Raw genomic sequence first — 13,263 nt, forward strand, 5'->3', positions numbered from 1 at the left:
CTGGTTTAGAATAGCTGAATTGGTAAGATTCAATGTGTTCGAATTGTGGTGCAGGGCAAGAGGATGGGACTCTGTGGCCTTCACATGTAGTCTTCTTATTTTAATTATGTTTATTTTAGATTCATGATGCTACCTTTCACCTTGGGGACTTCTCACCACTTTATGACTTTTGAATATTTTAATTCCCCCTGGTTGGGCACAATTGAAAAATGTATCCCACAGCCCGTCTGGTGCTCTCTGTGTCCACACCCTGGCTCAGGGCCCTGGAGAGTTGGGCGCTGTGTCAAAACTCCGGCTTCTGCACCACATCTGGGGATGCCCGACTTGAGCTGCCACACATGTAGCTTAGTTAGAAGGCTCGGCGTGTTTCGTTGTGCCAACTACAGTCGTGTTGGTTGTTCAGAAGCACCCCCTCCCAGCGTCCATGTTCATTACAACTGATGGAAATCCTAGTTATTATTTTTTACATATGTTTTTAGAACTTTAGAACTTCTAGTAACCAGTTAAGCTTAATTAAGATGTACTGTTCAAGAATGTGGTCTTACGTTTTGCGGTTTTTATTTTTATTTATTTTTTTTATTTTTTTAATGTTTATATATTTTTGAGAGAGAGAGAGAGAGAGAACAAGCAGGGGAAGGGCAGAGAGAGGAGGGGACAGAAGACCCAAAGCGGGCTCTACAGTGACAGCAGCAAGCTCGATGTGGGGCTCGAACTCGTGAACCGTGAGATCATGACCTGACCTGAAGTCAGAAGCTTAACCGACTGAGCCACCAGGCACCCCAAGTTTTGCAGTTTTTAAAATGAACTTGAGTGGATCATTTGGTATCCTTTAGACCTTTTAGACCCACCTTTTGGTGAGTCATAGGACATCTCTGGATGCTGAAGGCTGTATTCTTTCCTTTTACAACTCACTCCTCACTGATGATGATTTTCCAACTCTGTAGTTACCAAAACCATTGGATAGCTAACACCTAGGGAGTGTAATGTCTCCTCCCCTCACTCCCTCTCTGCTTTCTTAAGCAGAGAACTTGTTTTTGAAAAGGCCATTATTTCCTTGATTCTTGAATCTTAAAAATACAATCAGGTCCAAACCTCACACCCTCTATAGTTGGTCTTCCGGCATCCTTGAACAATGATGCCATGTGTGTCCGCAGAAGGTTCTCCTGAAAGTTATTCTCTGGATCATAGTGGCATAGTGGATGTGTTTAAACTGTCTTTGAGTGGTTACTTTTATTGGCCAGCTACCTCACACGTATGTCTTTATAAGCATCTGGCTTAGGGGCATAGGGAAGAAGATAGCTAGTAGGAAACATCCCCAAATGTGACATAAAGCAACAGCCTGCTAGTGAATCTCATGAAAGAGAATCCAAGCAAAGCCAGATTATAGGGCCCTATGTGGACAGCAGCTGTTTTATGAATGGAAACAGGGCATTCACAGTGATCATCAGTCTGTTTCCTCCTTCATAGGTTACATCTCTATTTGTATTCAGAGCTATCCATTATAATACAGGTACAGAAAAATGATTTGTAGGCAGACAGAAACATTTTGTTTTAGTAAATTCTTTTGCAAAGCTTAAAGCAAGCTTCTAGCGGTTAAAATTGGACTTAGAGTACTTTATGGTGGGCAGTCCATTGTCACAAGTAAGAGAAGGTCATTTTTTTTTTAATTAAAAAAACAATTCTGATTTTGGAAAGGATTGTAATAGTGAGTGTTATGACCAATCCCTATAGATAGATACAACTTTTTATTTATTAAAAAAAATTTTTTTTAATCTTTATTTATTTTTGAGAGAGAGAGAGAGAGACAGAACGTGAGCAGGGGAGGAACAGAGAGAGAAGGAGACACAGAATCCATAGCAGGCTCCAGGCTCCGAGCTGTCAGCACAGAGCCCGACACGGGGCTCGAACCCACGAACTGAGAGATCATGACTTGAGCCAAAGTCAGACGCTTAACCAACTGAACCACCCAGGCGCCCCAATACAACCTTTCAAATCTCCAAAGAGTTTATTACTTAGGAAAGGTTCAGGTATGTTTATGTAGTTTATTTAATTATCCAAACACACTCATATGACTTGTAGTTTTGAATCTAAAACAAACAAGCCTTTTAGAAAACCTCTATCACGCAAATACACACACACACATAAAACCTATATATGTGCTTGTTTTAACAAAGCTAATTTCTTCTGGAACTCGGTAGAATTCTGAAATTTCTAAGTAGTAGCAGAGAAGTAGAATGTTGTATGTGTTGCCTAGGTGGCACAGTCAGTTAAGCGTCCGACTTTGGCTCAGATCATGATCTCACGGTTCGCGAGTTTGAGCCCCGCATCGGGCTCTGTGCTGACAGCTCAGAGCCTGGAGCCTGCTTCTGATTCTGTGTCTCCCTCTCTCTTTGCCCCTCCCCTGCTCACACACTGCCTCTCTCTCTCTCTCTCTCTCTCTCTCTCTCTCAAAAATAAATAAACATTATTTTTTAAAAAAAGAAATAGAATGTTTTATAAAGAATATTAGCTGGGCTTTTCTTCCAATTCTGCTGCTACCAACCTGTATGTGCTCGAGCGAATGACTTAAGCCTCTCCTAGCCTGTGTTCTCAGTGGTAGAATGGGGATAATGGCACCTCTTTTATAGGGTGGTTAGCATTTAATAAGGTTACTTACGTACTAGCACGTGGTAGGTGTTCAATAAGCATTCACTTGTATTTCCTTATCCTCTAAATGTCTCTGTTCTTCAGGGAAGAAAGCAGCGAATGTTAGTTCGTAAATGCCTTCCTTGATTCGCATTTGCTCTTTCTTGAAGACTTAAAAGAAGAATCACGAGAAGAGCCAGAACTCCACGTTTGTTGAGAGTGATTCGTTACAGTCCTTTCCTGTTACTTGGAAGAAGAAAAGACTGATTGTAGTATCGTCACTCATCAGTCTTTCTCTTTTTCACGATGGTCCATTTGGTAGAAAGGAATGTGCCCCGCGTGGTCAGGAAACAATGAATAAGGCAGTTTTGCTGGGCCTGAGTAGCCATGTAAAGGGTTGGCTCTGGATATCGGATCGCCTTCAAAATGGGCTGAAGAATTCTGACTTTATCTTGCATGCAGCCTAAGGCCCCGGAGGAGGTAGGGCACTCCCAGACCAGCAGGACAAATGAGGTGTTAGCATGGGAAATATGTCGGTTAGCCTCCCCTTAGATGGGGCAGGTTGGTGCCGAGCCTGCAGGGGAAGGAACAGAGCACACTGAAGCGAGGCCCCGAGCCAGTCTCGGGAGCAATGGGAAAGAACTGGGAAAGCTCACTTGGGCTGTTGTGGGGAGGCAGTGCCTGCCATCTCCCCACCGAGGTTCCATAGCTGGATCTGTGAGATAATCTCATGGTGGGCAGATTAATAGGGGAAAGGATACACACATCTATTCATTTTTAATATGTGTGCAAGGCGTCATGGGGAATAAAAAGTGGATACCACAAAAAGTAGTGAGGAAGGGGAGGGAGGGGGTAGGCCACGCAGGGGAGAGTCAGTGGTTTTTAGGAAAGACTGGAAAGACTGGTGGGCCCTGGGAAGAATAGACCGGGAGCTATGATAGCGTGTGATCACGTTTGTCTGTGTGTGATGTCAAATTCCAGTCGTGTCGCCGCCTGCGGTAAGAGTCCATCTTCCCTGTTGGATGAAACTCCCCAGGAGGGACTTTAGGACAGATGAGGGACAACTGAGTTCCTTTCGGAGTAGCTGACTTTAGGGAGGTAAGGGAAGTTCAGAGAAAACGTCTCCCCACATTGGCTATTTTCCAAGCGCCTTCAGCTCAAAATAATCAGTATACCAAAGTGGTTTGTTTTGGGGTCGCATGTCCTTAACTCTTTCACTGTCTTCCTTCTAAAGTTGAGCGTGAAGTACCATTGGGATGGAAAGCAGGACTGCAACCTGAGAAGCACAGACCGTGTTTGAAACATTTAGATATGACGGCAGCAGGTGCAGCACAGATATCCAAGCCGCAGTGAGGTTCATGTTAAGTAACTTGATCCTCACCTGTCACACAGACACTAAGGAAACAGACTCAGTATTGAGATCACATTTGGGGGCACACTTGCATGATTAAAAGGAAAAGGGAAGACCTTCAGCAAAACAAAACTATTTCTGAGTCTGGAGGTGGTATGGTCACCTGGGGAAAATCACATAATTTTCAAGCAGCTGTAAGGACCCTATGGAGCTTCCCATGGATCGGAGGAGCCTCAGCCCGTAAGATTGTGCACCTTTCTTTAGCATCCCGCAGTGGTCTCTAGCAGGGATGGGAAGGCAGGAGCAGGAGAGGCGATCATGGGTATGTGGTTGGCGCCATGGGTGTGGCAGAAGGGGGAGAGTCTGGATGACAGAAAGTCCACATGGAGGTGTCTGACTCCTGAAGGGCAGTGGGGACAGGCAGGCAGCTGTTGCCAGGAAGGGAGGGACGAGCATGTCCTGAGGGTCACTAGCAGGTTCTTACAGTCTGTGCCGGACCAGGTTAGAGAAGTAAAAGCTAATAGGCGACGAAGGGAAATTCTCATGGAAGAACTTGCCAGAGGTTAGTGTCCTATGTTTGTCGCCCTGGCTGAGGCACAGCTGAGAGCACCTGTGACCAGGTGGAGAGCCGTGAGATCAACATGTCTGACGAACCATCCATGCGGATACTCGGGATGGTGAGAGAAAGTGAAGGTAGAAAAGAAAATTTGGGGTCCTGAAGACCCTGCAGTATTGAGCTGTGTATTAGGGGACAGTAGCAGACAATGACAATCACGTTTTCCTGTCTTCAGCCAGTCTCCCTACCCACATAGAGGACACGTATATGCTGTGAGCCTTGAATGTCTACATGCAAAATGGAAATGTGTTAAAGAGGGCTAGGTCCGCTCCAAGGAGAAGTGACTTCTTACGAGAATTTCCATTGAATTGCTTCTCAGGAGGCATGGGAGGCCTCCAAGGCCCGTGAGGGTCAAATACAGGCTTTTAATTATTTTGTACTCTCAGTGGGATTTTCTTCATTGAGAATAAAATGCCATGCCAATATGAGAGTTATTAAAAATTCTTTCACGGAAAATATTACCTGCAGTAAAAGGAATTAAACCCACAGTTCGTCGTATTATGTTTGGTTAACAGTGTAGCCGTAATTTGTTTTTCAGGGTTCTCAAGGATGTGCTTTTATGACCTACAGATTAAGCGTGTGTCAAATGATCGTGTGGCTTTTTTTTTTTTTAAAGTGAAGAATTATATGGCAATTTAAAACGTTTTTGTATTCTTTTGCTAGACGTTTTATGAACATTGATTTTTAACGTCCTGTTTGCTTCCTTGGATTTCCTACTAAGCACGCATAAGAAATTCAAATCTAGAACAGGATGGAGGGACACTTGAGAAAGATTTATCTGCAAAGATCGGATGTTGCTCTGGATACATAAGTGATGTGGGGACCTCTGGTGGCTTAGCCTGTTTTTCCATCTTAAAGAATAACGATCCTAAGTGGAAAGCTAGCCGTCGAATTCCAGTTGGAGAGGGCTTTCGAGAACGTCGAGTCGAACTTCCTCGCTTGACAAGAGGGGGAAGTGAGTCTCATCAGGGCTGAATGACTTTCCCGGGACCTCACCGCGGACACAAGAAGGCAAGCGGCCGAAACAGTGTTCTTTGCACAGCATGCCACCGTCCCCTGGGAGAGGCTGTGTCACCTAGCGGTCAATGGCGGTCAATGTCACCTAGCGCACGGTCCTACCATTCCTTCCAGTTTGTCCTCCCGTACCACTTGCATCCATGCTCGCCTCTGCACCCTCACTCCCTCTGTTCGTGGTCTTTCCTTCTCTCACGGGGTGATTCCAGACCCCCCAGGGCTTGTCCCTGCTCTCTTAGCCTTTTCCTCTCTGGTTTGTCCACTCCTACCAACCGATGTTTCTGCTCAAAAGCTTGGACCTGGTCACGCCCGCCCCTGGCTCACACTTCATCTCTGAATCACCCTTGCCCAAAGGCTTCTTGACGCGATGAACAGGATTTGAAAACAGGTCGACATGAGTCCAAAAGTGGTGTTCTTTATACAGTCTTCTTTCTCTTTCAAATCGCGATCCTGCCACTGGTGTGTGGTCTTAACCTCTTCAAGCTACTTTCTTCGCCCGTCAAGTGCAAGTGGTAGAACTGACCTCAAGGAATTGTGGAGAGTTAATCTTATAAAGCCCCTAATATACAGTACCCGGCACGTACCCAGCCTATGGTACGTGCTTAATGGATGGGAGCTCTCGTTGGTAGACTGCACTCATCTGTCATAACTTTTACCCCACCGCATGGAGAGCTCCTTGAGGGCAGGGGCTTTGCTGTCCTGTCTTCTGGGTTTAGTGCAATGCCTGGCATACAGGAGGTGCCTCAGCAATATTTATTGAATGAAAATGGGCCATGAAGTCTTAAGCACGTCTTCTAATGTGAGTCCCAATCCTGTGACTAAAATCAAGAGGACTGGTGGAATGAAAATAATGCATATAAAACCCCTAGCACGGTGCCTGGTTCATAGTTATAATTCAATGAACGGTAGCTATTGGCGAGATCATGTTTATCCTTAAAAAGCCAAGATCAAGTATTAGCTCTTCTGTAAAGCTTCTTTGGCTGCCTTTCCCTGCCCCCTGCCAAATTAATCATTTCCTATCCCTTGCTCTCATACTCCAGGAAGGATGGTTGAGTGGGGAAAACAAGGGTTTTAGAATCTGATAGGACTTGGGCTGAGTCCTGGTCATGTGACCTTTATAACTTGAACCTAAGTTAGTTGGTCTATCCTAGTAAAATACAGATCTTTTTTGGAGCAGGAATAGAGTCCTGTTAATCTTGCCTGGTATGTAGTAGGTGCTCAAAAAATATGCAATGAGTTCAATATAGCACCAAAATCTTGTTAAATGTTAGAAAACTGTAAATAAAACAAGAACAGTACAAATGAGACATTACAGAATATCAAGTAGAGAAAAAAAGTAAAATTTAAAATAACACATGATACTCTGCAAAAGCTAGAAAGCCGATGCTAAGGGTTAAAAGAGAGCAGAAGTGGGGCGCCTGGGTGGCGCAGTCGGTTAAGCGTCCGACTTCAGCCAGGTCACGATCTCGCGGTCCGTGAGTTCGAGCCCCGCGTCAGGCTCTGGGCTGATGGCTCGGAGCCTGGAGCCTGTTTCCGATTCTGTGTCTCCCTCTCTCTCTGCCCCTCCCCTGTTCATGCTCTGTCTCTCTCTGTCCCAAAAATAAATAAAAAACGTTGAAAAAAAAAAATAAAAAAAAAAAAAAGAGAGCAGAAGAAATGCAAAGCGTGACATTTGAACAAATGATAAAAATATGGCTGACACAGGCGTGGGTAGAGAAGATAAATCATAAGAAACAGGTTACTTCTGGTACTAACATTTTCACACAAAGGGCTGGAAGTGGTAGGAAGTACAGCTTGGAGAATAAGGTCTCAGAACCTACAGCTTTACAACTTCCAGAATATTCCAGGCACTGGCTTCTTTCATCCTCATCGCACTGAAGTGAGTGGGTGATCACAGCCCTCTTGTTAGGGTCCAGGCAACAGTGAAGAAAACTCCAGAGACCTACCAGTTAACACACAGAAAGACGCAGGGCTGAACTACGGATCCGCTGAGTGGCACACAATGTTGTTCCCTGTCTAGCATGTAACCCATGCGCCAGGAAGGTGGGGGATTTAATATAATGACAGACAGCTTATAAATTAATGTATGTAGCATTTAATGCTTAGGCCTAACAGTTGTAATGGAAAGGTATGTTTGTCTTTCAGTTTATGCCTGTTCAAGTACCAAATGATGAAGAAAAAAGCGATCCCATCCTTTTTGCCTGTAGAGTCCGGAGTCTAATGGCAGAGTGAGTTTCTATATATCATCATAATCAATAAATAGTTTTTAAATGATTGGTAAATATATGGTTTTTATATAGTTTTAGGATTTGTTTTTTTGTTTGTTTGTTTTTTGTTTTTTTTAATTCCGAGGGTCTCATTTCTTAACTCATTCTGGTTAGAAATTTTAAATGTGCCCAGGAATGTGGTAAAACAATCTACGAATATTTTCCCCAGATGCAGCCCCAAACTAATGGGTCTTTGCCAGAAAGGGAGCAGGGAGGATTCAATAACCAGAAGAGACCAGCCAGTGACTTCCACGGGGTGGATTCTCCTAAGCTGGCCTGTGGCTGTCTGACAAAGCCTTGTGACGGTCTGAGCCCTTCATGGTCCACTTCCTATGGCCCAGCCTCCACAGAGCTGCCAACGCTGGGTGTTTCAAAGGCATTAATGAATACAGCAACAAAAAGGAGGAAGTTTGCAAGGGAACGTAATGGAGGCACAGAAACGGGGGGGAGTCACCCCCATTCGGAATGGCTATAAGTTTAGGATTTGTAAATCGCAAAACGGGAGGCAAGTATTGTCCTGAGCTTAAGGGAGTTTTAGCTGCCCATTACTCTGATTAGATCAATCTCCTCCCGTCCTATAATGACAGCATGCGTGTCATACTGTCCGACCTCCCAGGCAGCCCTACGGGGTGCTCACCCTCATGCCAGGTGCCACCTCTTTCTGCCATTCCAGTAGGAGGGTTGACGCTCATAGGCCGGCGATATTTATCCCCAGTAAACATTCAAATGAGAACTCTGAATTTAGCTTCATGACTGAATTTGGTATTATAAGCAAGATTATATTTTTTATTACGTATATATTATATATATATTAATATTTCACAGGAGAAGAACTTTATTTTCAAAACAATAAATTTTCAAATGTTCAAAAAAATTTTACTATGTGTACCTATAGGTACTTGATTTTCCCAGTTTCTAGATTAGCTACAAAATTTGCTTGTATATTGTTTTCTTCCCTTTCTCCTTATGTTTTCATATGAGCTCATGTCCAAAAGTTAGGAACTAAGATACATTTGGGGAATGGAGGGAATTTATACCAGGTATTTTGACCTCCCAATAATTTGCCTAAAAACAGAGCAGGGATTTGATTAGGCAGCCGTTTTGGTTTTTTTCTGAATTTGGAGCCGTGGAGATTTAAGGGTCTTGGATAAAGAGTAGGAAAGACCTCCATTAGCTGCACAACCATGGACAGACAAGTCCCTCGAGGGGTCCTTTTCCTCCAGTGTAAAGTGGGAGTTAGAATACTTGTCTCTCCTCTCTGATGGTTTTGCTTATCCTGAGAGTCACCTAGGAAAGTGTATGACAGAAGCATTTGAAAGTGGTAAAGTGGGGTTGCTACTACTCTTGATAAATACTTACCGAGTACTGTGCCAGGCTGTTACTCTGGGTAGCTAACGTGACCCTCACAGCACTTCTAGGAGGCAAGTGAGGGACCTGAGATTCAGAGAGGGAAGTCGTTTGCCCAAGATCATAGCAGACAGTGAGGGTCTGGGCTGGGACTCAGATCCCCACTTGCTACCCAAACCCAAAAGCTCTTAACAAGCATGCTGTACCCATGGAGCATGACAAATTATACATTCCCGAAATAGTTAAAATGTTTATTTTCCTGCTTACGTATTCTTATACCAGAATGTTTACTCATCAAAAATAGCCTAGTTGTAGATAGGAAAAAATATTTTATTCGTATCCCATTCATTGAAAATGTCACGTTCTTCACGGTGATTCAACAAAACCAAATACCGTTGAAGATCTAACTTCATGAGTCTCACTGAATATTTGTGAACGAAAGTTTTGTGAAGAGGAATCTTCAGGAAATTATTTCATGTTCTGGCCAGGCTTTCTTCTCAGTACTCAGTTTTTTTTTCAAGTCATTATATATATATATATATATATATATATATATATATATTTCCAATCTAATTCATTATCAGATCTCTGAGCAGGAGGGAGCTAGTAGGGGTTATGTGCTCCTTCGAGGGTGGAGGATGTTTAGGTTTGGAAGAAATCTTGAGCTTATTATCAGTTCTCTTTAGTATTTTCAGAAGATTATGTAGCAAGAAGTCATCTCCAGTTTCGAGAGATGGGAAAACGCAGATGGCTAGCGATTTGGGTAGATTACTCACTTACACTGTGTACAGACAAATGTATCTGTTCAAATGGTACTCCCACAGGCATTTTCGGCCCATCTTTACGATAGATAACCCTGTAGAGTAAGTAGGGTAATTATTCCTATATACAGATGACAAGAGCGAGGCTTAGGTTAAGAGCCAAAAGGTCCACAGCTGGTGAAAGACTCCACCGGACTGGAACATAAGCCTTATTCCTTTCCCTGAGACTGAAGTCAACTACTGTCACAGTTAAAACACAAAACAACCAGGAAGTCTGTGCAGAAGGAGAGAAATACGTCTCTTTTGCAATAATAAGCCAAAGCTACTGGTTTAAAAAGTAGTAAATACTTCCCTGTTTACTGTTGTTCGTTCACCAGCTCAGGCCTAATGAAAAAATCATTACCTTTCTTAAAAAAAAAAAAAAAAAAAAAAATTGAATTTGTTTGCTTTGAAATGCCGTTTAGAGCTTTGGGAATTCCAGTAACAGACCACACTTATGAAGACTGCAGATTAATGATCTCAGCAGGACAGCTAACATTGCCCATGGAAGCTGGGCTGGTGGAATTTACCAAAATTAGCCGGAAATTGAAGTAAGTATACCTTTAAATTGCTACACTTTGGTAAAGGTGTCCCAAAGAGATCTGAACTCCTCTACGCTTATTTTCCCTGGTTTCATTAATGCTCGGCTCTCGAACCTCCATGGTGTTTATTAAGGAAGGCAGAGTTGTAAACTTCTCTCCTGCTTAGTTCATCTAGTTGTGTTTTTTCGAGGACAGTTAACTCAGAGACATGTTGGTCACAAGAGGAGACTGAGAGAGAGTGGATATGGACCAGCACAGATCTGCCTCCACCCAGAAGGGTCTCAGAGCAGTCAGCCTACCCCGCTGCCCTTTGCAAGGATGGCGTAATTAGATGGGACTGGCATGCGGCGGTCAGAACTTCTCGTGTGAAAAATGAATTGACTTGTAGAGAAGCAATTCTGACCATCACTGAATTTTAAGTACTTACCCTCAATCTCCTTTTTCTTCTGGGTACATACTTTTTTTTTTTAAGGCCAAGACACCCCTTTGTGCTTTTATGAACAACCCATTTGAACCATCTGCTATGAAAGCTGTCACCCCTCATTTCCCACTTACTACCATTCACTCTGTTTTCACCCCTTTTAGGGATTTGCAGAATGTATTGATTCCCTTGGCCTTGGCATCCTCCGTAGGAGGGAGCTGCAGAACCAGTTATTGTGTTAAAGGTCAATATTTACTTATTTTTTTAAATATTTTTTTGATACTTACTTATTTTTGAGAGAGAGGGACAGAGTGTGAGAGACAGAGAGGGAGACCCAGAATCTGAAGCAGGCTCCAGGCTCTGAGCTGTCAGCACAGAAACCCACAAGCCACAAGATCGTGACCTGAGCCAAAGTCGGATACTTAACCGACTGAGCCACCCAGACACCCCAGAGGTCAATATTTAAAGATAATAGATCAAGTATTATTTATATCTTCTAGATAGCAAACACATTTTGATGTTATATTTACAAAATTCGTATAAATTTGAAAAGTTTAGATAGTTACTGAAATTGGATACAGAAGAAAGCAGTTATGTGTTAAGTCACCCGTTTAATAGTACAAGACAAAGGCAGATGTGCTGTAAGCTACGGTACGTTTTCTGGTGTTTTAGTGTTTTTATAACTAACATCGGAGGAAGTGTGTCCTATCTAATGAATCTCCCTGACACAACATTTTGTGAAATGTGTGTTCATTATCAGCCTGGAAGCTCCTTAGAAATTAACAGTGGCATTTTTTTTTTTAACAACTCAATAAGTACTTTTGACTTAATTAGTAATATTTGGATTACAATATGATTTCTTATTTTCTTTTCATGAGTCATTTCTTGTTCTGTCACATTGCTCTTCTCAGTTACTTTTCTTTCGCACAGGTATTTGGGGGAAATTAGTCTTACCAATATCCTTTAAAAGACTCAGAAGCGGGCGCCTGGATGCTTTAGTCGGTTAAGCGTCCGACTTTGGCTCAGATGATGATCCCATGGTTTGTGGGCTCGAGCCCCGTGTCAGGCTCTGTGCTGACAGCTTGGAGCCCAGAGCCTGCTTCAGATTCTCTGTCTCTCTCTCTCTCTCTCTGCCCTTCCCCCTCTTGTTTTCTCTCTCTCAAAAATAAATAAACATTAAAAAAAAAAAAACCCTCAGAAACCTGTATACATGTTCCATAAGTATCCCAAAATACCCATTTTATCTTTATTTTCAAATGTAACAATGTACAATATTTTTTCCCTCAGACAAACGAATGTTCGTAAAATGTCCTTGTGGATTGTAAGGGGCTGACAACACGCATCTCTGATTGTTTGTTTGCTTAGGTTAGATTGGGATAGCATTCGTAAGCAGTTGGACGAGTACGCAACCATTGCCTGTTGTTCCAAAGGAGGAAGAATTGGAATTGACGAATTTGCAGAGTATTTAAAGTTGCCTGTTTCAGATGTCTTGAGACAACTCTTCACACTCTTTGACAGGGTATGTTAAAACGTGATCTTCAACTTGCTAACATTCATACTCTGCCCGTCTCCACGGGGCATAAATCAGTACGGCATTAGAAGAACTCGGCAGGTCGCTGTTAGAGGAAGCGAGGCCGAGTGTGTGGTTTAATTTCATGATTTTGTTTGTTCCCCTTAATAAACGAGAGCAGTAGTAATATCATGATGTGCGTGTGTGCGTGCACGTGTGTGTTGCAACAGTTATGATAGTATCTATTTATTTTAAACACCAAGTCAGAAGTAAAGATTGTGACCACACAAAACCGTGTTTGTAATATGGAAATTGCCAAGGCCTCTTTAACTGACAGGAACTTAAATATTTATGTCAAAATTCATACATTGATGACAGGGGTGGTACTGTTCTGTTCTGAAGGTTTTGGACTGCCCCCAAAATGTGTGACCACCAAGTAGATTTTCTTTTCAAATAACATTTTATGACAAAGGCTTCAATTAAAGCTTGGCTGTTAGCCATTGTATTGGGGGTACAATTTTCTGCTTATGAATATGTCAGTACACGCAGTTAGATAACTGAATTGTCACGGAGTCTCCTTAGGAAAAATGTATGAAGGTTTCAGGTTCTCTATTTTTAATGTGTTTTTTAACATATAAAATTGACAGTGAAGTTTCCTCTCTTGGTTACAGTTTTACGAGGGTTCATAAATGCATCGAGGCATATAACTACCACTCCATTCAAGATATATCACAGGTGCAAAAAAAGTATCCCCTGGGGCTATTCTTTTA

General features: G+C 42.7%; 1 protein-coding gene across 2 annotated transcripts in view; it reads left to right on the top strand.

The window, feature by feature from the left end:
• Window positions 1-13,263, top strand: part of LPCAT2 (lysophosphatidylcholine acyltransferase 2) — a 70,663-nt gene that overhangs the window by 28,526 nt on the left and 28,874 nt on the right. For both annotated transcript variants that reach the window (XM_058706774.1, XM_058706775.1), the window contains 3 exons: window positions 7,752-7,834; window positions 10,446-10,571; window positions 12,349-12,502. In XM_058706774.1, the coding sequence (XP_058562757.1) occupies window positions 7,752-7,834; window positions 10,446-10,571; window positions 12,349-12,502 (363 nt within the window). The remainder of the gene's footprint in view (window positions 1-7,751; window positions 7,835-10,445; window positions 10,572-12,348; window positions 12,503-13,263) is intronic.

This window comes from Neofelis nebulosa, chromosome 17, assembly GCF_028018385.1.
Source record: "Neofelis nebulosa isolate mNeoNeb1 chromosome 17, mNeoNeb1.pri, whole genome shotgun sequence".
Taxonomy (NCBI): Eukaryota; Metazoa; Chordata; class Mammalia; order Carnivora; family Felidae; genus Neofelis; species Neofelis nebulosa.